This window comes from Hypomesus transpacificus, chromosome 26, assembly GCF_021917145.1.
Source record: "Hypomesus transpacificus isolate Combined female chromosome 26, fHypTra1, whole genome shotgun sequence".
NCBI lineage: Eukaryota > Metazoa > Chordata > Actinopteri > Osmeriformes > Osmeridae > Hypomesus > Hypomesus transpacificus.
Window position 1 is genome coordinate 3,915,933 of NC_061085.1, and position 25,460 is coordinate 3,941,392.

General features: G+C 43.6%; 3 protein-coding genes across 6 annotated transcripts in view; 1 reads left to right on the forward strand and 2 right to left on the reverse strand.

The window, feature by feature from the left end:
• The window catches only part of mideasa (mitotic deacetylase associated SANT domain protein a), a 38,057-nt gene extending 34,639 nt beyond the window's left edge, over positions 1-3,418 (reverse strand). Inside the window, exons 1-2 of one of the 2 annotated variants that reach the window (XM_047049687.1) lie at positions 2,965-3,418; positions 867-2,596 (exon numbers count right to left, since the gene is read on the reverse strand). In XM_047049687.1, the coding sequence (XP_046905643.1) occupies positions 867-2,309 (1,443 nt within the window). In that variant the 5' untranslated portion in view covers positions 2,310-2,596; positions 2,965-3,418. The remainder of the gene's footprint in view (positions 1-866; positions 2,597-2,964) is intronic. The other variant, XM_047049686.1, reaches the window with a different exon arrangement.
• An 83-nt stretch (positions 3,419-3,501) lies between these two features.
• ttbk2b (tau tubulin kinase 2b) lies at positions 3,502-19,083 on the forward strand. 3 transcript variants are annotated; one of them, XM_047049689.1, is made up of 15 exons: positions 3,502-4,099; positions 5,212-5,343; positions 5,440-5,587; positions 5,671-5,744; positions 5,930-6,070; positions 6,172-6,276; positions 6,416-6,481; positions 8,259-8,351; positions 9,128-9,253; positions 11,625-11,782; positions 14,871-15,060; positions 15,444-15,658; positions 15,961-16,330; positions 16,444-17,099; positions 17,240-19,083. In XM_047049689.1, the coding sequence occupies exons 2-15, from the start codon at positions 5,275-5,277 to the stop codon at positions 17,556-17,558; spliced, it is 2,730 nt and encodes a 909-aa protein (XP_046905645.1). In that variant the 5' UTR covers positions 3,502-4,099; positions 5,212-5,274; the 3' UTR covers positions 17,559-19,083. The 3 variants fall into 3 exon arrangements, with proteins under 3 accessions (XP_046905645.1, XP_046905646.1, XP_046905644.1); XM_047049690.1 differs by lacking the exon at positions 3,502-4,099 and adding an exon at positions 4,129-4,331 and having other exon boundaries at positions 16,468-17,099; XM_047049688.1 differs by lacking the exon at positions 3,502-4,099 and adding an exon at positions 4,130-4,331.
• churc1 (churchill domain containing 1) lies at positions 18,883-24,613 on the reverse strand. Its single transcript, XM_047049691.1, has 4 exons — positions 24,383-24,613; positions 23,572-23,707; positions 23,395-23,465; positions 18,883-19,510 (listed from the first exon to the last, which is right to left on the reverse strand). Exons 1-4 carry the CDS (start codon positions 24,419-24,421, stop codon positions 19,418-19,420), a joined length of 339 nt encoding a protein of 112 aa, XP_046905647.1. The 5' UTR covers positions 24,422-24,613; the 3' UTR covers positions 18,883-19,417.
• Between the last annotated feature and the right edge of the window lie 847 nt (positions 24,614-25,460).

Below are 25,460 nucleotides of genomic sequence, written 5' to 3' on the forward strand. Positions count from 1 at the left end.
GACATGCAGCTGTTCAACATTGTACCCAGCACGGCCTCTCTCTGCACACAGTTCAGTTCCTTACCTCCCTCCCTAAGGTGAATTGTTACTGGACAAACATGAAATTGCAATTTATTTATTGGACTCAGGCCGAAAGTATTGCAAAGCAGCTATTGTGTTTTTGTTAAAGAGAATGCAAACTACATATGTAGACTAACTACTGATTCGAATGGATGCATTCATTGTGTTGGGTAGATTTGACTTTCCTTAAATCCTGGTTCGCAAGGTCAGGCAACTCCTGTCTCTTAGCAAAAAAAGTAAGGAAGTAAGCAAATTAATATACCCTCCCAAAAGTGAGATTTATCTAATAGAAAAGCTGTTTTTCAGGTTGCACCAGTTGGCTTTCCAGTGAATAGGGAACTCACTGTGTACGACCATGTAAATCCACTCATGCATGCAGATGTTTAACACCACTAGTTAGCTAACTGTAAACATCTCTGACTTAACACCACCAGTCTGCTATATAATCTGTAAACTTCTCTGATTTACCAAAAAGTCAAGAAAACAGACCTCACAAAATATGTTATAAATCATGGGGAAGTCCTGCATTGAAACCATGTTCTTCCTTATGTAGGAGGAACAGAGCTTTGTATGCAAGCTGCCATATTTAAGTGTGACACAATCACTTGCATGGTTACAGGACCCAACAACTCTTCAGGAAAAAAAATTGAAAACGTAAAAATATGCCAAATATGCTATTTGTGTAAAAACATAAATGACGGAAATTAGTACTTAAGCTAAGTCTGATTCGATTAGCATAAGCATAACAGCAACAAGGTGACGTTACTCTTAGAAATAAAAATGACAACTAAAGACTTTGGATTTACCTTGGCCATTTTGGCAGGCTCCATCTCTGAGGCCTTCTGAGCGAGAGTTTCCAGATTGATTTCTTTCGATGCCCTCCTCCTCCTGCGTGTGCTCTGAATAACGCCCCGTGGTGCTGCATGTGCCTCCCCAGCATTTACCCCGTCTCCCCCCCCAGCCACCTGGCCATTCTGGGGGGCCAGAAGCTCCCTGGAAGCCTGGGTCCAGGGGGCCATAGTGGGCTGGCCACCCAGTGGGGATAGCCCATCCCTGGACAGTCGGCGAGAACGACGAGGGAGAACCTGATGGGCATCAGAGGGCTCTGCAGAGTCTGGGGACACCTTCTGAGGGATTGAATCAAATGTGACTGAGGAGTCACTAAACTGGTTCTCCGTCTCTATTGCCTGCTCCTGGGTGTCAAGTAACTGAACATTCTGAGGGGGTGGGCTGGTGCTAGTGAGGCAGCTCTCAGGGGACTGATAACTCATAAAGTGTTGGTTTTGGTGCTGTTTTTGCTGAAACTGTGGTTGCGGTACTTCCTGTTGTGGTACATTGTGTGGTTGTTGTTGTTGCTGCAATTGATGCGCCTGTTGTCTTTGCTCGTGCATTTCCTGCTGACGATATTGTTGCATTTGTTGCAGCTGCTGCTTTTGCATTTGTTGCTGTTGTATTTGGTGTTGTAACTGTTGATGCTGCTGTTGTTGATGGTGATGCTGCTCCTGCAACTGTTGTTGCTGCTGCTGGATTTGGTGCTGTTGCATCTGTTGCTGAAGCTGTAGCATGTGGTGTTGGGTTTTAGGTGGATCACTGTAACTTAGGTTTGGCATACCCTTGTTGCCCTGGTACACCTGATAGTATGCAGATGGAAGGTGCTGCTTCGTAGGTCCAAATGCCAGCTGGAAGGGCTGCAGCATGGACCCAGGCATGTGAGGCTGAGCCTGAATGTCCACACCCTTATGGCCCTGTTGGAAGGCCTGAAGATGGGCTTGTCGCATTGCTGCATTGGCTTGCTCCCACTCCAGACCTCTTGCCTGGGCCTGGGCAGCCTCTCTGTACACCTCCAGGGATCCTGAGGCTTGCTTTTCTCCCCCAATCTGCAGAGCTCCACCATCATGCCCCCCCTTTGGGAATGCCATCTGGGTCCTGATGTTGTTCATCCCTCCCATGTAAGAGCCAAAGTTTTGGCCCCAGGTCTGCACAGGGGCTTCCTGAGACCAGCCAGGGGCCTGTGTAGGGTCTTGGTGCATCCATTTGGCAGTGGACTGGTAGTGTACACGCCCTTGGGGCCCCTTCTCTGGGTTGAAGACAGCTGTGCTGCCTCCAGAATCCACGTGAGTTGAGTCCAGAGCAGGAGGGCCCATGCCGTAGAAGACGTCCCCTGCATGTTGCATGGGTTCCTTCACAGCTGTAGCCCTCTGTTTAACACCCTTGTCCATATTCAACTTCTGCTGAGGAGGAAGACTCATAATGTCACTAAGAAACAACCACCAACAAACAAGTGATGGAGGGGCCTTTTCAGCCTTTATCACTTGATTAAAGAGGTGAAAGACCAATACAATCTATGAGCCTATACTGCCCCTGTCTGAACAAGAATATATTGGTTTCTTTGCTTAATTGTGTGAACAGTGAGATTCAGGAGGAAGTCCAACAGGAAAAGGCAGAGGGTGGGCCCACACACCCCGCCTCCCGAGGTCAGATCTGTAGGCTGCAGCAGTGCTTGATCCTCCTGTGACCCTCATTCGTCTACAGCACCCTGAGAGAGAAAATGAAAATACATTAGTATGGAAGCACCAATATGTTTAATGCCATGGCCTTTGCAGAGACACATGCCACAAACATGGAAATCATAATGAAAGTAAAAGAAAAATATATGTATACATTACTCCAGCCTAAAAGTTGTTTTCAAACTGTAGAACACAAAAGCCAAAATAAACAAAGTGGATATAGATATGTAACGCTACAGCTATATAGCCAAACATAGAATACAATGCTTCCTGACAAATGGTAACAGAATCATTGCATAGGTTTAGATACTTATTTAACAGGTTTCAAATGCTTATTGTGTATGTTTGCGAATGCACGTGCCCCCGAAAAAACATTTGTATTTTGGTCAACACATACCATGTCAATGTCGCATTGTGCATTTGACAGCGAGTTCCTTGAAACTACTTAGCTCGATCGGCCAAACTCGACTGCATGCGACTCCATAATGAGATCATGCGCAACAGATGACATACTTCGACAACTTTCTTCGGCTGAGTCTAGAGTAAATACATTTTTCACTGAGAGCATTAAACGCAGGGCATGGTCCCTCGAAAATGTAAGATCCGAAAACCAGTTTAAAAAAAATGTGTACAACTACAATGTTGCAAAGTTGCACATTTCCAGGAAAACATGTCCACAACTTTTGTCCTCGCAACAATTTACAGCACGTACATAAACCAGTGATGTCGTCATAAGTATGAAAAGTGCGACTTGTTTAAGCGAAGACACATTTGATCACAGATTTGAGTGCTGTGTGCACCAGTTCTTACTGTATTGAGCAATCGATTTGATCTATTCAGAGCTTTTGTAAATCTAACATGCTGCGGAAATACTTTGAAGTTCTAATGCCCATGAATACGATATGCCTCACCCTTCAACTGTTCAACTTCCGTCCTTCTGTTATCCAATCCGGTTGTGTTAAGCCAAGCTCATCTCCATATCCGTGTAACAAATTATCTTTTACAACGTGTCTACTTGACTCCACAGAAGAAGCACTGTAGCTTACAAAGTACTGCTGAGTCGTGGCTTGTTACACTGTTTGCAATTATTAAAATCAGAGGGCCACATTTGCTACAATTGTTGAACCAGTGCGGGGAGGATCTCTTGGAATGGATGGTTAAGTTCTGGGGGCTTCCCAACATGTACCCTGGGACTTTCCCCAATGCAGTGGCATTACTATTGAAGTGACATTTCATAGGGACCCTAAGATAAGGGTAGTCTATAGTCCCTATTGATTAAGTTACCGAACATTAACGGTCGAACAGTGTCAAAATGAACTACCTCAATTTACCAACGTGTCAATGCGCCAAGCGTTGCAGCGGTACTGGACTTGCATATAGGATCCAATCCCCATCCGTCGCAGTTTTTTTTTATGAGATGAGGTAGGCATATCTCACTATTACGTAGACTCTCTATTTGGTTAAACATTGTGCATGGTGACAAACCAGGCGTGGGCATCCTCTCAAATTCTGCATGGATCTCATCATGCAAGGTACTTTATGGCATGCAGAGTGATCAGTCAATGCAAGGAGGAGTTTTTGCTCGTGACGTAACCGTTGCTGTGTGAATGAGAGAAATATCCCATTCTGTAGCCTGCAATAGAGCTATTAGCTAGTTAGCTAACTAGCTAAACATTGTATTGACACATACTATGGACATTTCAATTAATTTACATTTTGGTTATTCCGCTAGCCCAAACAGTTGCAATGGTCCAATATAGCAAGGTAGGTACCTAGTCCTGAGGTCTTCATGGCATTTTTGTCTTGCCAATGCCAGTTCAGTTACTACACAGCTGGCTGAATGGTACTGTACAGTAGACTATATCGACTGAAAATACCTAGCTAGCTATGTACTGTGACGTTAACAATACCACATTGCCCTCGTCAAGGAATTTACAGACATAGCTCTAACATGTTAGTTACTATTCGATATAATATTAGACAAGTAACTCGTTATAATTGGCCGACTAGCTATCGTTTGGCTAGGCTACCTAGTTAGCTACTGTAGCATAGGTTTGCTAGCTAGCCAATCCATCTAGTTTGCAACCTAATAAAGTGACAATTAGGTTTCTCGCTATTCAACATCGGCTAGCGTTTTGCTAAATAACAAGCAACTGACTTACGGTAGTGTCTTTGTATTTGATCAACCTAGATTGAGGCAACATCGAGAGTACAGTACTATTAGTACAAGTTAGCTGACAAATAGATACCTAGCGTGTCAGTTAGCTAACGAGCTAGCTAATTTGCTATGAATATAAGAGGTAGATCTCAGTTGTAAAGTCAAAATAACGTAAACTTTTATGAAATCCATGTGTTCCTCCTTGTGTATGACATATATATTAATCATGCTGTTTAGGTTTAGCAGTAGTGTATAAATCAAACTATTGTGTCAATGCAGTAAATAAGCACAGCATTGACTTGTATTAAATCCAGCCAGCAGCCTTTATTTTAGCTGAACGATGGGGCTGTTCATCGTGTTCTCTAGACTAGTTCATATTTTACAAAGGAGAATGATTTATTGTATTGATTTATTATGCAATGATTAGACACTAAATTGTTAATATTTCCATTTGTACTCAATTGTCTGCTTTTCCCCTGTTTTCAGTGAGAAGCCTGCCTCACTAATGCCAGGTGCAGGCCATTGTTGGGAGCACTCGAAGCACTCAGGATGAGTGGGGCTGTAGAGCAAACAGACATCCTGTCAGTGGCAGACGTGGTCCGGGAGAGATGGAGGGTGGTACGTACATGGCACCGCCATGGTATGATTTCACTCTTGACACATCTTTCTTCTTATCCAGTTTGCAAACTTCCTGCTCTCCTTGGTGTTTTGCAGGTGAAGAAGATTGGGGGAGGAGGGTTTGGGGAGATCTACGAGGTTCTGGATCAGCTGAACCAAACCAACGTGGCCTTGAAGGTGGAGTCTGCTCAGCAGCCCAAGCAGGTCTTGAAGATGGAGGTGGCCGTGCTCAAAAAGCTTCAAGGTAAAAACGATGTGCTATCTCCAAACACTGTGTAGCATACAAATTCATGTCTTATTATGCTTTTTTCTCCCTCTTGTGTGCAGGCAAAGATCATGTGTGCCGCTTTGTTGGTTGTGGACGCAATGACCAATTCAACTATGTGGTAATGGAACTCCAGGTAGGAACTCTATAACTATAGCTGTCTCTCTAGACATGGCTAGTTTGTTGTTACCAGACAGGGTAATGGTGGTATGGCAAGTGGCAGGTTTGTTTACTTGCATATCCAAAATCTGCAAAGGATGAGCAATATTCATATAAAGTAAATGAGATCTCCTCACTCAACATAATGATTTGGTGCTGAAGGGGCGGAATTTAGCAGACCTGCGCCGAACCATGACCCGTGGTACCTTCTCAGTCTCCACCACACTGCGACTGGGCTGGCAGATGCTGGAGGCCATCGAAAGCATCCATTCAGTGGGTTTCCTACATCGTGACATAAAACCGGTAAGCAGATAAGAGTTTAGACAGTGGGGAGACAAGGGGCTGATGACTTCTTCAGCAGCTGAGACTAGAGTGACCTTTTCCCTGCTTATATAAAACCCCAGTCAAACTTTGCTATGGGACGACTGGCCAGCACATGCAGATGCTGCTACATGCTTGACTTTGGCCTGGCTCGTCAATTTACCAACTCCTGTCAGGAAGTCCGTCCTGTAAGTATTTCAACTTGGCTTTGAGGATTGTCCGTTTAATTGTTGCCATTTTGTGGGTGACTAATAGAAATAAAAGTACATTTAAACTTTTTTTCATGATTTTTATTTCTCAAGACAATAGTCTCTGCTTCTCTTTTAGCCTCGTCCTGTGGCAGGGTTCAGAGGAACCGTGCGCTATGCCTCGGTCAATGCACATAAAAATAAGGTAAGTCTGGGTAATTTACACATCTCACCATTAAAACTGCCACAACATTAAATGAGAAACGGCGTCCGAAATTCTTGTCTGAACATCTGTGCTTTCTTGCCTTCGTCAAGCTCAAATTTGATTGACAGTAGTTTCACAATATAAGCCAAGGAGGAAAACCTGTCTCCCACAATTGGCTAGAACAGGAGTGCTTTAAGTAGCAGGCTGCTCCAAAGACGATGTTGAAAAATATAAAGTGGCGGGCTGTGCATTTCACGCCTAGGTCTTCAGAGACGTCATACTTAAATACATACTTACCTAAATTAATACACCTCATAATAGCATCAATATCACACCACAGCTCGAGAATCCATTCAGAATCACACTTACACATTACATAACCTTAATAGTCGAGCAACACTTAATTTCCAGAGCATTTAAAATCAATAAGCTTGCATTCACAAGTAAGAGTAGGAAACTAAGATCACGGATACCGTCAAAACTCAAAAATAAAAGGTTATTTTAAGAGATGAGTCAAAAAGTTTGTCCACCAAAAGTACGCTATGTGAGCTTAAACAAATTTGTCCAATAAACTGCGCATTGTCGCCGTTTCATATGTCACAAACGAGACGAAAATAAAACAAACTATTAATTGAAAATCTAAGTAAACAGATTATTTGTTTCTGAGAATATATGCAACAGCAAAACAATTTAACATGTTATGCGCCACGTTATTTACATTATGAATTGCAGATGATGCAAATTTATGTATTTATTTTTAGAGTGCTTATCCAATCACAGGATGCGTACATGTAAAGTTCAGCGTATGACCTTCTAGCTGGTATTGGTTTACGCAGACTTGAGATCTGATTGGCTATCGCAATTGACCGTCTTCATTCACCCTGCAGCGCACGGGAGCCTGCTCTGTTGATTCTTAAGGCCTCAGGCAGATTTCATAGAACCTGACAACACAAGCTAGCTGAATTATGATTGGATAAAAACTCTACCGTAATATACAACACTGTCAGCAGCTCAACCAAGTGGATATAATGAAGAGAACAGACTACAGAGAATATGTGTTGTTATTAGCGTCAATGTATTTATTGAATTACATTAAGATGGGGGGGAATTATGAAGAAAAACATTTTTTGTTTAGGCCAGCAGAGAAGGCCTTGCAGGCCCTGACGACCCGCCACTGAAAATATATATATTTCGATTTTAACTTGGGTAATTATTGAATCCCCCCTTACCATTCCACTCTCTGAAACACTGTGCTGGTACCATTTCAATGCTATGACAAAGTTCAAAGTTACGTGCCCCTAGATAGTTTAGTTCGTTAGCTATGGTTGTTGTTGAAATGTCGGTAGTCATACAAAAAATTATATCACTGGGACAATTGGCATGCCTCAAGAAAGAGGCAGTAGACACGCTTGTGTTCCATGCAACAACAAAAAACGCATTTGAAAGACATCACGAGCACCTCCCAGTAAGGAAATGCATCTTTATTTGTTTGCTTTTGTTAATCATTTTATTATCATGAAACAAAATGTTTTTTAATAATGTCTTGTCTTTTGTTTGTTTGGTTTCAAGCGGGAAAAAAAACAGATTAGAATATAAAATCGGGTGTGGTGTGAAAAATTCACGTTTGATTTTTTAGACCAAATTTCCCTGCCCTAGCTTACACAACATGTTTATAGTGGACAAAACTTACCTTCTGTACCTTTTTAAGGAGAGATCTTTGAAGAGAGACTGGGAGTGCACATCTGTGTTCTCAACTGTACATTATCTGGTTTCGCAGGAGATGGGCCGCCATGATGACCTCTGGTCTCTCTTCTACATGCTGGTGGAGTTCATGGTGGGACAGCTACCATGGAGGAAGGTCAAAGACAAGGTAAGAATTGGTGAAAAAAATACTTAGGCCGAATCCCAATATTCCCCCTTACCCCTTCCCCTTAATTTACCCCTAGCCCTTGGCCCTCGAAAGTAAGGGGTAAGGGCTACATAGCCCTAGGAAATGGGACGCCACTTGGTTACAGGTACGTCGTCTAGCACGTATCGATATCTCCAAAGCAAGTAGTGTTTTGCACTGATATTAAACGAAATTCGCTGCTAATGGAGTTTACTTAAAACTGTAGACATGCTAGTCAGAGAAATGCGGGACTGTTGTGCAATTCAAACCTGTAGCATTAGCGTACCAAACTAGCGATTTTTTGAACGTTTCGATTTGGAAAATGGTTGCAAATATATATGTTCAGGACTGTGTATAACACAAAACAAGACTTTCATAATTTTGTTATCAATTAATTAAGCCGAAAATATTACATTTATCGGATTCTCTGGATGATCTGGCCGCCATTTTTTGCCGGTCGCGCACGATTCACATAGCCCTAGGTTTCAAGTAAGCTCCCGATCATACTTGGTTTTAAGGGGTTGGTTTTAAGGGGGCTTTACATTAAGGGGTTACCCCTTAGTCTTAGCCCCTACCCCTAGCTCCAAAAGAGTATTGGGACACCACTAGCTCTCACGGGAATGCACAAAACTAAGGGGAAGGGGTAAGGGGAAGTATTGGGATTTGGCCTTACTCTTGGTAAATGTGCTCAGCAGATTGTTTGTGTTTATCTTTTTCATCTTTCTTGTCCTTATTTGACCTGTCCTCCTCCTAATTAGGAGCAAGTGGGTAATCTAAAGGAGACCTATGACCATCGCCTCATGCTGAAACATCTCCCGTCAGAGTTTAGCATCTTCCTCGATCATATCCTGACCCTGGATTACTTCACCAAGCCAGACTATCAGGTACTTTATCAGTCACGCGTAATTCATTAATTCCCAATCTGTTAGCCAAAAAAGTCTGTTTTATCTACAGTTGCAGGTAGAAGTATGTGAACCGTTTGGAAAGACCTGGATTTCTTTATAAATTGGTCATGAAACATAATCCTGTCACAGTCACAAGGGGCCTCATGTATAAAAGATTGCGCGGCTTTCATACCAGAAGATGGCGTACGGCTGTTGTCGATCTGCGTCTGATGAGTATCATCTTAATTTCGTACCAGGGTCAATTCTACATCAAAATGGAGAGCAGTGTTTGAAAGATATGGCGATTGCAAAAACAGCCAGCGGGTCAGCATATTTTTGTGATTTGTGTAGAACTTGGAATTTGAGTGAGACCGCGTCTTGTTTTGACGTTAGCCTCAGAGTCACAGACTCGGCTCACCCTCTGGCAGCGTGTAGTAGTAGGCTACGCAGTGGTTCTCAATCCTCGGGACCCCCTGCCCTGCACGTTTTAGATGTTTCCCTCCTCAAACACACCTGATTCAAATGAATGGGTCAATATCAGGCCAATTTATTTGAATCAGGTGTTTTGGAGCAGGGAAATATCTAAAACATGCTCTCAAAAGAAACGTTCTCATTTCTGGCGCTTTCAAACAATCAGTGAAGTGTGGCTAGCAACAGCAGCTAGCTTGCCTCAAGCAAACTGCTTTTGAATTAGCCATGTCCCCCTAAATTGATGTCAAACTTTTTTACGTTTTGGGGGGCTTATTTTCAGTTAGCAGACGGTACTGTTTGAATCGCAATTCAATCTGAAATGCTGCCAGTGACAACGTTGTTACAGTAGCTTGTTTCAAAGGGTGTTCGCTTGTTTCAAAGGGTGTTCTTAATGAATGATGCAATATGAGTAGGCTAAATGCTTGAAAATATCACTAGAAGGGAAAACGGACCCACATGCAACCGACGCAAACAAGCACACCTGTACCCTCTCTAGTTTAAATTCTAATTTTACTTAGTATTGCTAGTTTATGTACCCTTAGTATAGTTAGACCACATATTTAAATCTAAGATTCCTATATGTTTATTGTATGCACAGTGTTTCTTCTAGGATTTTTTGGGGGGCAGTGGGGGCAAGTCTTTTCAAACCCCCCCCCCTATATTTCGGAGCAGGTTAATGTAATAGTCTAATAGCTAATGTAATATTACACATATTGTTGTCCTATTTCCCTTAAAAACATTAAGTTAGGCTACTTAAAGACACCTTACACTCATGAAGTATGTTCTAAATGGCATAAATGCTGCCAATTAATAATTGATGTAACAATCTATTGTAAATGGTCAGTAGCCTAGCCTATTGATTAAGGTAGGCCACTCGGAAGCATGTACACTGTCTGCTTCATTTGATCTAGATAGGCTAAGCATTCTGTAGCAAATAATAACAATATACCCACTATTTATTAATTAAAACTACTTGAGCATAATAATGCACCTGAAATACAAACTTGAGCAAGGGCTGAAGTCGCTTTCGAATCGACATGTGCAATTCTGCTAGTAAGGGAAGGATACAAACAACGAAAATCACCAGTTAACTGAATTTATTTGCAAGAACTATAGACTAATACAATAACAAGCTTAAATGAACTGACAACATAAATTATACGACTTACAGTTCTCAAGGACGCACACACGCAATCTCAACTGCGCTGTGAAGCGCGTGTCCGTGCTATTCTCCGACATGCACTTTAACAATCACTGCTGATAGACGGCCTAAAATTTTGTACTGCCCGATTTCTGATACCGTGGCGGCAGAAATGTAGCCGTCAACATTGCGGAAACACTGATGCACCTTCCTGCCAAAGCAAATTCCTTGTCTCTGCAAACTTTCATGGCGAATAAATCCCTTTCTGATTCAATGGAATAAAATGTACCTTCTGAAGTGGCCTAGTCAGTCCTGACCTCAGCCCGATTGAGATGCTGTCATAACCTCAAGAGTGCAGAAACTGTTTTGTGAGGAAGAATGTTCCAAAGTTCCTTCTGACTGTTGTAGAGGTCACATCTACAACTGAAGGAAATGTTTACTTGATGTTATTGCTGCATAAAAGGGTCAACTAGTTATTGAATCCAAGGGTTCACATACCTTTTCCAGCCTGCCCATTGAATGTTTACATGGTATGTTGTATAAATACAATAACATTTATAATGAGCTTATCAGTAGTTTAGTAGTGTAAAGTAGTTTGTCTACTATGACTTTGTTGAATATCAGATAAATGTAATCGCCAAGTTATGCAGAAATAGAGGTAGGTTTAAAGGGTTCAAATACTTTTTCTTGCAGCTGTACTGGCATTTACTTTGTACTATCCGTGCTCAACGCTGTTTATTTTGCCTGTTCTTGATGCAGCTTTTGATGTCCTTGTTTGAGAATGCTATGAAAAGCCACAGCGTGTTGGAGAATGACCCCTATGACTGGGAGAAAGGTGATACTGAGGATATACTGACCATTACTGCCTCAGTCACCACGGCCCAGCAACTCACCCGCCTCACACCAGCATACCTGGGGTCAGTACTGACACTATCACACACAAGTAGACCTGGGGTCAATAGTGATACAATCACTATGAGTATACAGAAATTGGATGGATTTGTTTTGAGGCTAAAGAGATTTGTAACAGTGTATCTAGCTCACTTTTTCCAAGAGCAATGCATTGTTTGGAATCTTAACTAAATTCCTTAAAAAAAGTTTGGAAACGTTTTTTCGGTCGATTATTCCTCAAGTTCAATAATACCAATTGGTTTTGTATTTTATATCATTGGAAAGCCTGATTAGTCACCTTTAGAATGAGGCACAACTTGTAAGGATTGTGAATTCGTGAAATGAGCAACACAGCTAACCATGTGGGTAGGAGCCCAAAAAAGTGCCAAAATCCTCTGCAATATTCTTCTGTTGGTATTCACTCTCGTTTTGAGTTGCTTGGTGGATTGTATGACTGCACTCTCCCACAGTAATAAGGAAAGAACAACACATATTGGCAATTTTTACACTTTATTCATTATACACTGTCAGGGACCTCAGTAGCGTGTGGAAGATCCATACGCAGCCACAACAGCTTGGCACCTCCTCCTCATGCTGGTCACCAGCCTGGTCACACACTGCTGTGGGATGGCATCACATTCCTCAAACAGGATTTGTCGTAAGTCAGCCAACATGTTTGCGTTGGTCACTCTGACACATACAGCACGCCCAAGCTGATCCCACTTGAAGCTCAAAACGAGAGTGAATACCAACAGAAGAATAATGCATGGGATTTTGGTAAATTTCTTTGGGCCGCTATCCACACGGTTAGCTGTGTTGCTCATTCCACGAATGCACGATCCTTACAAGTTGTACCTCGTTGTAAAGGTGACTAATCAGGCTTTCCAACTATATAAAATATAGTACCAATTGGTATTATTGAAGGGAAGGAATAATCGACCAAAATGTGTCAGAACTTTTTTTGAGGGGTTTATTTGATTACTTTACCTCCTGAAAGTGATGCCACTGGTCAACTTTAGCTGAATCAGCTGCCATCTTTTCCTTAATTGACTGGTTTCAAATGTTTTTCAGTTTCATCATTGGCCAAATCTCTTCTGTCATTGGTTAAATCCTTAGAACAATACAGTTGAATCCACATTTTCTTCAGACCAACTGTCTCTTTCCCCCAGGTGACAAGAACTCTTTCAGGTCACCCAGACTTCACGTTTCCTAGACTTCATGTCTCCTAGTTAGGTGTTATAAAACTACAGGTGGCATCTCTACCAAATGAGTCGAATCAACATACATTGTATCAAGCTTATTAACCAACTGTAAACTTCTCCTAAAACACATTCATTGTACATAGGCCCAACATTTCTTTCACAGATGTGTGTCAAGTAGGGCTGTCCCCACCAATGTTGTAGTACTCGAGACCGGTCTTGGTCTCGAGACCACATTTTGAAGGTCTTGTCTCGGAATCGGACAAAGAGGACTCTTATTTCAGGACCACAATAATGGGAATATCACTAAATTTCTTGTGCATTGTTTAATTTATTTGTTAATAGGCCTATCATTACTGTTAGTGGATTCAAAACGTCACGCTTCAAATGCAACCAATAACTTAACTAATTTCTCATTTGAAATGACCCATCACCCCTCCTTGCACATAAAAAATGAATGAGGGAGATAGGTGAAACAGTGGCTGTCTGGAGATGCTGGCCAAATCTGTTAGAATTAGATTTGGTTACCTGAACCACAAAGAGTTTACAATAACTTCCAAAAGAAAACACAGCTTGTGTAAATTCTGCAAAGAGACACTCACTGAGACGGCTGGGACTAGGCCTACATCAAACTTGTACCGGCATTTAGAAAGAAAACATAAAAAAAAAGGTAAGCTAGGCGTAATTGGCGCCTGCAAAGATAGCTACCTAACGTTTGCAATCTGCCTCTGTACCAAAACTTTTCCGAAATATCTTCCCCCATTACACAAAGAGATTTAGCGAGTATTAATACTGAATGTTTCAGGGCGTTAGTTTCAGTTGCTTGCCAGATTTAGTTTGTGATAACGAGCCAGGCCACATAAAGCTATGTAGCTAATAATGCATATAACGTTTAGTTACACCAACGTTAAGTCATGTCAGCTTCATACCTCTCCCGACTTAATAATGTTAAGTTAAACGCTGCTGTACTGCGCTCCTTCACTTGGGTGAGAGAGACGTGAAAGCAGAAACCGAGTAGCCAACTAATGCGCCTCTAAGAAAGAAAAAAAAACACAACATATTAAATAGGCTGTTTTGCCTGGCCATAAGCACATGGCACAACTTTAAGAGTGCACATTTTTTGTTTATAGTAACTTACAGATCAGATCTGCAACTTTTTACCTCGTCAAACCCTACTGCTTGTGTATTTTGAGTGGTCTGGTCTTGACCCGGTCTTGACCTGCCTTGGTCTTGTCTCAGTTTCGATACACTCTCTGTCATCATGACTTGGTCTCGGTTTAGTTGGTCTTGACCACAATACTGGTCCCCACTCAGTCGACTAGTCGATTGTTTGGTCAATATGCTCTTGCATGGTCGACCTAAGAAGTAAGTTGGCCTACTTTGCTAATGCTTGCAAACACTCATGCACACAAGTATTTTTTATTATATCGGCATTTGGTAACAACAGGACTGGTGACACAAGGCTTATTATTAGTAATAGCTAATTTTATTGCGGCTGAATCTGGAATGTCCAGCAGCTAGCTCAACATTGAGACAGATCTGAAAAATGTCTGTACATTTGTTTGTCTAGTTGTCAATCACCCTTCTTACGTATGTATTTCTTTCAGATTATTTCTTAAAACAGTGAGGTAAAACATCACACAAAATGGTTTGATGAAAAACATTGTGACATTTATAGAATAAGAAAAAACATTTAAAATTTAGATTAGTCGATTTTCGGAAGTGTTCAGTCGAGTCTTGGTCAACCAAAGATAATCTTAGTCGGGGACAGCCCTACTGTCAAGCCAGCTAAGCCTTTTCTAGAACAAAAACCTGCAGTGTCAGCCAGATCCCTCAAATGCTTGCTACTCTAATTTACACCAAAGGAAGCCGCGGAATGACCTTTGTCCGTGTGTGTGTGTGCGCGTGCCCCCAGCATGGCCAATGCGTCTGTGCTCCCTGGGGAGCTGCAGAGGGAGAACACAGAGGACGTCCTGCAGGGTGAGCGGCTCAGCGACGCAGACAACTGCCCCCCCATCCCCGCCCAGAACACCCAGGGGGTAGACGTGTGGGAGGAGATGGACCGCAACCGCAACCACAATCAGACCCAACCTATCGCCAGAAAGGTTAGAAAGTGCACCGACAGAGGGCAGTTAACACACCAGATGTTTTTAGTCCGGTTTACCCCCCTCACCATGGTGAAACACAACATCTGAACCAGGAAGCTATTTAGTTCTCTGGAGGGACTAGTTCAGCTGCAATACCTTGGCCATGCTCAACACTCCTGGGACCAAACTGGATTACTACACTGTTTAATTTCTGCCATCTAGTTAATTACATTTCTCATTTTTGTGGCTAAATTATTTAGGGAATAGGAGATACAATTTGACTTGACAGATCCATGGAAACTGAAAACAACCCCTGCAGATGGATGCCCAAACCTGCAGTTTTTTTTGTTAGAGTTACTGTTGTTTTCCAACACATTTCTATGAGCTGGTCTTTCTCACAGGGTGTGAGTGAAGATGAGCACAGTCAGAACCAGGGGAACCAGAGCCCCAACACAGGCTCCATCCAGAGCTCTCCTCGCCGGGTGCGCTCTGAGACCATGTTCCTGGACCGGGCAGCCCCGCTCCTCAGGAGGATGAGGCACAGCCAGAGCCTGGCGTTTGAGAAGAGGCTGGCCCCCGAGCCCAAACCCACCATCGAACGCTTCTTGGAGGCCTAGTCAGTACCAGAATTGCTCCCTCCTCTGATATACTCCACAGCTTCTCTGAAGCCATTGTCTTCTGCTGCTTAAACAGCTCTAGTTAACACATTTGTTTACTGCAAAGCTGTTTTTATTGAGGCCTGCAGCAAGTAAAGGCTCAAAAAAGTATTGTCAGTAGCAGTAATGATGATTAATATTGTGCTAATGTATGGTGTTGGACTGCAAATGGACTGGTAACACAACTGGATTGTGTGTTTCATATAATCGCTGGTCTCGTTAATGGACCTAACTTGACCTGTCGTGCGATTTGTTTCTCCAGTCTTGGTAAGCAGCGACTGAGGCTGTCCCAGGAGAGAGAGAAGTCCATCCCTGAGAGGACTGTAGGGGAGCAAGCAACCTTCTGTAATGAGGACCGTCCAGTGGCAGGGACCCCCGCTCTGGAGGAGGATGTGGGCCCCGTACCCCTGGAGGGAGACTCCCAGGAGTGGGTGATGCTGGAGCTGGAGCAGAAGCCCCAAGGAGAAGCCCTGGGAGAGGACCCGCCTTGCCTCCCGGAGGCAGCTCCTTGCAGCCCCGTCCTGTCCCACATGGCCATGCCCTGCACCTGGTTGCTGGGCCACCGCAGGCTGCCAGGCATGCTGGGACAGATGCCCTCCGTCCTCCCTCGAGGACGAGCCCAGCTGGAGCAGGTGAGAGCATGCGTCACGCAGTGTGATAATGCTTCCAAACAACACCTTGTTTGGGTGATCCTTTGTGTTCTTCTTTCCCCTTGTTAATCTCTGGGGATGTGTTTCATCCCCAGTCTCCACACACTCATCTTCCCCAGTCCCCAGTACAGGAAAAGAGCGCTGCCATACCTCTGGAGGCCCCATTCATGGAAGCAGCCCCAGCAGAAGGACCAGGGGAGGGAGAGGTGGTGGTGCCAGCCCCTAGCCCAGTGCCAAGCCTGGCCACAACCACCCCAGCTCACCTGCCCACAGACCAAGAGAGTGACTCGGGCCTACCCGACCGCTCCTCCGAGCCCAACCAGCACCCCAGGGCCAAGCCATCTGGAGAGGCTGCCTCCCCTCCTCCCCCCCTGCTCAGGTGCAGGGACTCCCCTGCCTCCCCGAGGTCGAGCCGTATCCCGGTACGGGACGCCCACGCCCCCCCTGACCCCCTCGCCCGGGAGCTCACAGCCGAGAAGCGCCATCGCTGGAGCAGCCCCCTCCCTGGCTCTCCTACCCACTCCCCCTCGCCGTCCCTGTCGTGTGACAACCTGCCCTGCGCCCTGCCCCGGGACCGGCTCTCCTGCTCCGACTGGCTGGGAGAGGAGCCCCTGTCCTTCTCCTCCTCCTCCGGCAGCAGGAGCAAGATCCCGCGCCCCGTCAGTTCTCCCCTTGCTCCAGAGCTGGCGGGCCGCTTCCTGCCTCACCCCCCTCCTGGGAAACCTCCCACCCGGCCAGCTGTAGACACCAGGTAGGAGCACCACTGGACAGCTCTGCTTTTATATCGTTTCCACCTCATCAGAAGGCGCATCTACAACTGTTATTATGATTTGTAGTTAATGATTGTCCTGGTCCAAGTTTGTTAATGCGTAAACCCCCCCCCTTCATTAGGCGTCGCCGGTTCCGGGTTCGTGCCAGCAGCACCAGCGATGCAGACTTCCTGGCTAGCCTAACCCAGCTGATGCAGGAGCGGGCCGTGTTCAGCCCTCCGCCTCGCCCCCGCAGCTCCTTCAATGCCCTGCAGCGATCCCTCAGCTCCTCCCCCTCCCGCCAGGAGCTCCACCAGGGAGGGGCCTTCCCGGGGCGGAGCCACTCCCCCTCTAGCCTCTCAGGGTCCCCCCCTCCCAGGGGCTTGTGGGGGGCCGCACTGGGTCACCGAGGGGGGGGGGGCAGCCACGAGGGGAAGGGCTCTGGCAAAGTGAGCCGATGACTGGATAGATGGAGGGGGGGTTGTAGTACAGCAACTAACATGATGCTGTATCTTGTCCATGTATGTACAGAAGGCCGTTTCTGGCCCAGCCTCATGGAAGCATGTGTAAATACCTTATCTACTCAAGGGAATGTACTGTATGAATTGTAAAATGTATGATAAAAAAATTATTTATTTATTTATTTGATGGATGTTTCTCAAAAGTACTTGACAATGTGGCTTGATTCAAGGAATGACTCAAACCTGCAAATTGCCAACTCTTCTTTATCCCTGTTATCTTAACACTACATACTGTAAGACCAAAAAGATCTGTACTCTACAATATTTGAGGGATGTAAAAAAAATATTATAACAACTGCTGCGGTGTAGATATGTATCATTAGAACTAAAGAAAAACTGTAGAAGGAGAACTGAAGGGCAAGTAAGTTGCATTCCATATGAACTTCACTATACAAACATCAGCATTATTATTAAGGATCAGGGCATGTAGTCTAATCTAAACTTAATTAGTTTACGCAGAAACTAGTAGGTAGAATGTAATGTATTATTCTGACGTATCTAGAAATATATCACACATTCTAGCGTATTAGCAATGTATTTGTATGGTTTTATTTGCTAGCAAAAGATAAGTCATCAAAACACTCGTGCTGAAGTGTAAGTGCATGGATATCATTGCAAATGACTTTGATTTTGTTTTTAAAAAAAAATATCATTTGTACAGTGTTGGCTTTATCTGTGTATTTTTTATCAACTGGTCCATATCAAATATATTATCATGCAGACCAGCGAACGATGAGTCTTTTTCTAATCATCTTATGAAATTCTTATGACATTCAGAATACACTATGTTTAAATGTATTAAATCCTCTAGAAAAAGTTCTGGCCCTAACATACATAACATGTCCAGTCCTGTCTGCCCTGTATATAACCTCTTTATCTTGAGTCCGAGCCTATGGAATAACCGCCATTTATTTAGCTGGACTGTTATTTTTACCATTTCAGTATGAGCGGAGTGTTAAGTACCAGAGCAGTGATGTCTGGAAGTGTTGTTGACTGCATTTTTGAGGAACAATGCTTAAGGTAGTGAGTATGTAGTTCCTGTTGGATCATGGTTCCAGTCTTAGCTGGTAGTAGCCTGACGGAATCATTACTGACAAAGAAAATAAGAGGACGTACAACCCAGTCTAAACTTCAAGGCTGCAGAATTTCAGACAAAGACATACTATTTCATGTGTGAACCGGTAATCATTGAGCTCCACATAAATATGATGCATACAAAGAGCATGAATATTGATGCCAAGGACTTTGTAAATGTTGGCTGGTAGTGTATTTGTTTTGTACTTATTTATTTTGTTCTACTTATAAGATCAAAAATACAGACCAGTAACTGTTTAGATTTTGTATTTCTCATACAATACTACATGAAAAAAAGTTAATTTTATACAATTATTTTTGCTTCCCATTGTTACAGCTGGATTGACACAAACTGACATTTGTATTCCAAGATTAAACAATTCATACAAAACCTTTCTTTCTCAGAAGTTCAATAGACACATTTCCCCAAAATGTATTCACTGACATAATGACATCACTGACTGAGCTTGGCAACATGATAGATGTCCAGACTGTAGCTCTGCATGTGATCTGGATTCTCCTTGGCTCCAAATCTTGTTAAAGAAGTTACCAATTTCACACTCACTGATATTTTCACCACATACTAAATCTGAAAATGGATACTATCTCTAGTGTAGATATAGAGATAACCAAAGCAGTGTGGTCTGTGATGCGATACTTGCACAGCCTTCTTAAGGTGAGATGCTGCTGGTTTGTCTTTGCTGTAAGCTTTCTGAGCTGCAGGTCTAGAAGAGAGGGGCAGACTGTCTGGGATCGTCTGGCAGCACACTGATGGAGTCTTCTGCCTTCCCACAAAGCAAGCAGAGCATTGTGTACTCCTGGAAGAACAACACATTATTTACAACGTCATCCATTTTTGTGGTAAAAGCATCCATGGCTAAATGGAACAGTACAGGATATTGAAAAATGTATACCGTATACATGAAGTGGCTTCAGAAAGTATTTGCACCTAATCACTTTTAGCACCTTTAATTGTGTAATATTTATTTTCCCCACAGTCATATACACTCAATTACCCATAATGACATAGTGAAAACATGTTTTTAGACATCCATCCATCATCTGCCGCTTTTCCGGGGGTCGGGTCGCGGGGGCAGCAACCTAAGCAGGGAGGCCCAGACTTCCCTCTCCCCGGCCACTTCCACCAGCTCTTCCTGGGGGACCCCGAGGCGTTCCCAGGACAGCCGAGAGACATAGTCCCTCCAGCGTGTCCTGGGTCTTCCCCGGGGCCTCTTCCCAGTGGGACGTGCCCAGAACACCTCACCAGGGAGGTGTCCAGGAGGCATCCTTATCAGATGCCCGAGCCACCTCAACTGGCCCCTTTTGATGCGGAGGAGCAGCGGTTCTACTCTGAGCCCCTCCCGGATGACCAAGCTTCTCACCCTATCTATAAGGGAGAGCCCGGACACCCTGCGGAGAAATCTAATTTTGGCCGCTTGTATTCTTAATCTCGTTCTTTCGGTCACTACCCTCAGTTCATGACCATAGGTGAGGGTAGGAACGTAGATCGACTGGTAAATAAAGAGCTTCGCCTTTCGACTCAGCTCCTTCTTCACCACGGCGGACCGATGCAGAGCCTGCATCACTACAGCCGTTCCCAGCAGACCCTCACATTACATTTGGGCCTGCCAGGCCTGACTGGCGTCTTCCCCCACCATCGTAGCCAACTCACCACCAGGTGGTGATCAGTTGACAGCTCCGCCCCTCTCCTCACCCGAGTGTCCAAGACATTCGGCCTCAGATCCAACGACATGACTACAAAGTCTATCATCGAACTGAGGTGTCCTGGTGCCAAGTGCACATATTGACACCCTTATGCTTGAACATGGTGTTTGTTATGGAAAAACCAAGTCTGGCACAGAAGTCCAACAACAAAACGCCGCTCGGGTTCAGATCGGGGGAGCCGTTCCTCCCAATCACGCCCCCTCCATGTCTCACTGTCATTGCCCACATGAGCATTGAAGTCCCCCAGGAGGACGAGGGTATCTCCGGGAGGAGCGCTTTCCAGCACCCCCCCCCCAGAGACTCCAAAAAGGGTGGGTATTCTGCGCTGCCGTTTGGTGCGTAAGCACAAACAACAGTGAGGACCCGTCCCCCCACCCGAAGGCGGAGGGAGGCTACCCTCTCGTCCACCGGGGTGAGCCCCCAACGTACAGGCGCCGAAACGAGGGAAAACAAGTATTCCCACCCCAGCTTGACGCCTCTCACCGAGGGCAACTCCAGAGGAAGAGAGTCCAGCCCCTCTCAAGGAGACTGGTTCCGGAGCCGATGCTGTGCGTTGAGGCGAGGCCGACTATATCTAGCCGGAACTTCTCTACCTCGCGCACCAGCTCCGGCTCCTTTCCCGCCAGAGAGGTGACGTTCCACGTCCCTAGAGCTAGCTTCTGCAGCCGATGATCGGACCACCAAGGCCCCCGCCTTCGGCCGCGGCCCGTCTCACACTGCACCCGACCCCCATGACCCCTCCTGCGGATGGTGAGCCCACTGGAAGGGGGTCCCACGTTGTCTCTTCGAGCTGTGCCTGTTTTTAGACATTTCAACTATTCATGAAAAATCTGAAACAAGTCTCTCATTACATAAGTATGCAGACTTCTTGCTGTGGCACAATTATGGTCGACTGCATCTTGTTTGCTTTACTTATTGTTGAGATTTATCTAGAACTGGATTGAAATCCACCTATGGCAAATGGAATTGTTTGGCTATAGTTTACAGAGTCACACACCTGTGTATAAGGTCCAACAATTAACATTGCATGTCAGACAGGACCAGAACCAAAACAAAGTCCAAGGAACTCTGTAGTCCTCCACAATCAAACTGTAGTGATGCATAGATCAGGGCAAAATATATAAAACCATTTCTAAAGTTTTAAGTTTTCCCAGGAGCATAGAGGCCTCAATAATAGTATCATTGAAAAAGGTTTTAAACAGAAGATTAGAGCCACCAGGAAACTGAGTAACCGTGCAAGAATGGCCTTGGTCAGCGAGGTGACCAATAACACAAGTCCTTCTAAGACAGTTTTAGAGGTTCTCTGCAGAGATGGAGGAACCTGCTGTAAATCTCAGCACTTTTGTCAAACAGCAAGCAGCAAGTTTGTCAAACAGCATTTAAATAATTCACGAGGAAAATTATTCTCTGGTCTTTGGGCAGAACCATGTCTGGAAAACTCAGGCACTACGCATCACCTGGCTAACACCATCCCTATGATGAAGCATGGTGGGGGCAGCATCATTCTATGGGGTTGCTTCTCAGCACTAGGGACGCTGGTCAGAACTGAGGGAAGGATAAACACATCCAAACATAAAGAGGTCCTTAAAGAAAACTAGCTTGAGGGTGCCCGTAACCTTAGACTGTGGCAATGATTCACTACAGCTCGAGAGTGACCTGAAGCACGCAGCCAAGACAACACTGTGGCTTTGGGACTAGTCTCTGACTGTCCTTGAGTGGTCAAAACCCAGACCTAATAGGTAATGGAGTGTAGATTGATAGACAATTGTACAATTATTATTATTTATTACATTAATAAAATTGCAATTTTATCAATGTATAATTTAATCTCACATATAAATGTGCTGAAGTGAAAGGGTCAAAACACTTTCTGACTTCCACTGTGTGCATGTGTCATATGTAGTACAGTGTTGTTGTTACACTACGTCTTGTAGCAGACCGTTCCTTGGCATTCATTATTAATTTGGCACTGTTATACAGTTAGAACTGTGCACTTCCAGCCTTTGATTTATCTAGTGCACTTACTTCATCCACTTCTGATTCTTACTTAAATGATCGCAACTTTTCTGTGGAGGTTGGCAACTATTTATTGTCTAATGCACCAGTTCTGTATGGGGTTCCAGAGGGCTAAATTCTGGGTCCTGTTTTATTTTCTTTATACATGCTTCCTCTGTATAATTTTTGGGGAAATATAATGACTCATGTCACTGCTACGCAGATGATACTCAGTGTTATGTTCTTTTACATCCAACGGATGTTTCAAGTCTACGGTGTTTGTTGGATTGTTTTAGAGATGTCAAGAATTGGATGTCAAGACAATTTCTTTGAGTTAAACAAAGCAAAGTCTTAATCTTTGGCCCCTCTGCTTCTACAGAGATGGTTGCCAGTAAACTAGGACCTCTATCTGGGAACTTTCATACACATGTTATGTAGGTGTTACTTTTGATTCTGCTTTGACTTTTGATAAACAGATCAATGCTGTGGTCAGAAGCTGTTTCCATCAACTAAAGAATATAGCTGTAAACAAAGTCATTTTTACCATCCAAAAATATGGAGTCTGTAATACATGCTTTCATTTAATCCAGATTGGACTATTGCAATGTGCTGCTCCACAGCTCTGGAATAATTTGCCACTTAACATAAAAACTGCATCAACATATGATGGTTTTAAATCTCTTCTTAAAACTCATGTATTTATTGTTGCATATGGCCATAGGTAGGTACAGTGATAAAATGTTTGTGCAATGTCTGTGATTGTGTCTTGTGTCCTATTGTGTTTTAATTATTCGTTATTGTACAGCACTTTGGCTAACAGCTTTTATTTTTAAATGTGCTTTATAAATCAAATTGACTGACTGTGTTACACTGCATGAAAGCTGCAAAATGTACATTTGGTATTAATGTTGTAATGTTTGAGTAAGAGAATCTGTCTGTCCTGTGACAGGTTTGCCTTTCCATACTGTGCAACTGTCCTTACCTGATATTCGTCAACCACAGAGAATGTGTACTCATGCCGAGCTATCACGTGTTCACAATTCTTACACACATCTGTAAGACAGAAAAGGGTTATGCAAAGATAATAGTATCATATATAACCATTTTAATACAATAAGGTAAGTATTTGCTGCCGGCACTACATGACTACAAGACTCACGGTCATAAGTGACAATCTCCTCTCCATCCTCTTCTTCTGTGGACTTATTACTGATCAAGACAAAGTCCCTCTGGTGGCAGTTGGCACAGGCCAGGTAATTCATCAGATAGGAACCATTCTCCAAACAGATGCTTCCCTGTGTTTGTGATAAAGATAGTCAAGCTGGTGAACTGATACAGTAGGCCTATATTATGTCCCAGAGTTATAAATTGTAAGTTTATACACAAAGTAGGCTTTTAGAATTGACCTAATCAGTGCTGGGGAAGATCCCATGATATTCTGATATTTTACGATCTACGAATATTGTAGTGGAGCTATTGAATGAGTTCTAGCACTGGGCACGAGCACTGTATTATCTCTGTGTTCCCCCCTGTGTGTCGGCCAGAACACCACTAAAGGCCATGTAAGAATAAATGAGCTCAGAGGGTTTATTACTTTCTTTCTTATTCTTCCTTGTTGCATCCGTATGTGTATGCCTGTCTGTCTGTCTGTCTGTCTGTCTGTCTGTCTGTCTGTCTGTCTGTCTGTCTGTCTGTCTGTCTGTCTGTCTGTCTGTCTGTATGTATGTATGTATGTGTGTATGTGTGTATGTGTGTGTGTGTGTGTGTGTGTGTGTGTGTGGTCTCCTATAGAAAAGGATAACAAAGATACACTGAAAAATAGCACAACATGCTGTATATGTCCATATGCATTATATTATCAGCTTACTTTTAACGTTAATCATAAACTAAGAAATACAAAATGGCTTCAATTATAACTTAGCCTAAAACAGGTTTACAATCTAACACGGAGAGCTAATGAAATAACTCACCCTGTCAGGGTATTCTTTCTGTACACAACCATTGCACATATCCCCCCTTTAGCGGAATAATTAATTAAAAAGATCTGTGAGTCGGCTACGGTGTGACAGTTTGTATTATTACTAGTCTAGCAGAATAATCATCACTAAGTAGTATTCACTTCCGCAATGTAACGATCCGTTCTTCTTCTCAGGCTCTGGCATAGATTATATCGGGAGTCGGTCACACCCTGCTGAAGGTACCTATGCCGCCACCTACAGTTCAGTGAGTGTGCGGCCAGCAGCCGATCACACCCATAGAGTTAATGTAACTAGAGCAGTGGTTCTCAAACTGTGGTACGCGTACCAATGGTGCAGAGCCATAGACAAAGAGAGTTGCGACACTTCCATAGACTCCCATTGTTATCGAGGAATGCGGAAGTAAAGCGTGTCCCACGCAACCTATAGTTCCAAACATTGTATTTTCCACCGTTGAACCCCATTCATTTTCAGTGTCTCCGAAGTAAGTTAGCTAGTAAATTGATGAAAATCATGAATTTTTTCATATTTCAACCACCACATATCATTTGTTATTAGTAGTATTTCATATAGCCAGCTGTAGAGAAAATGTATCGTAAGATTATAGCTTGTTAGATTCTAAATGCAGTTTGCGCTAGACTATGGGTCTAGTATCTAGAGCTAAGCAACACTTTTACTGTAGCTACCTAGAGAGCACGTGTATCATAACCAGAAGATCGTTGGTTTATAGTCTGTCAAATTAGTTATAGTTATTGGTGTTCTTTGGCATACAGAGTTTACAGAATCTGCTCTTATTAGCCTATAGTACATCTGATTAGAGCTAGCAACAATGAATTGCAGATTAAAGCCTTGGGTCCCATATTGTCTAGCAACGCTCGGCAGGAATTTCAGGTCCACTCAATAGCTAGCTAGTTAGCTCAACTAGATGCATCTACTACTGCGGTCTAGGGTTTGTGAAAAGCAGACATTTAGATCACCTGCTCACTACAAACAAAAGGAGTGGAAGAACACTGGACATATTGTACAATAAAATGTTTTATTGAATTGCAGTTGGTTGCCTTGTAAATTCTGT

Coding starts and splice junctions, on each gene's coding strand:
- churc1 (XM_047049691.1), bottom strand. CDS start 24,421: ATGTGCAATGGTTGTGTACAGAAAGAATACCCTGACAGG. Junction 23,708..24,382: donor AGAAAGAATACCCTGACAGG/GTGAGTTATTTC, acceptor TCACAAACACAG/GGAAGCATCTGTTTGGAGAA. Junction 23,466..23,571: donor GGAGATTGTCACTTATGACC/GTGAGTCTTGTA, acceptor TCTGTCTTACAG/ATGTGTGTAAGAATTGTGAA.
- ttbk2b (XM_047049689.1), top strand. CDS start 5,275: ATGAGTGGGGCTGTAGAGCAAACAGACATCCTGTCAGTGGCAGACGTG. Junction 5,588..5,670: donor CGTGCTCAAAAAGCTTCAAG/GTAAAAACGATG, acceptor TCTTGTGTGCAG/GCAAAGATCATGTGTGCCGC. Junction 6,071..6,171: donor TACATCGTGACATAAAACCG/GTAAGCAGATAA, acceptor ATAAAACCCCAG/TCAAACTTTGCTATGGGACG.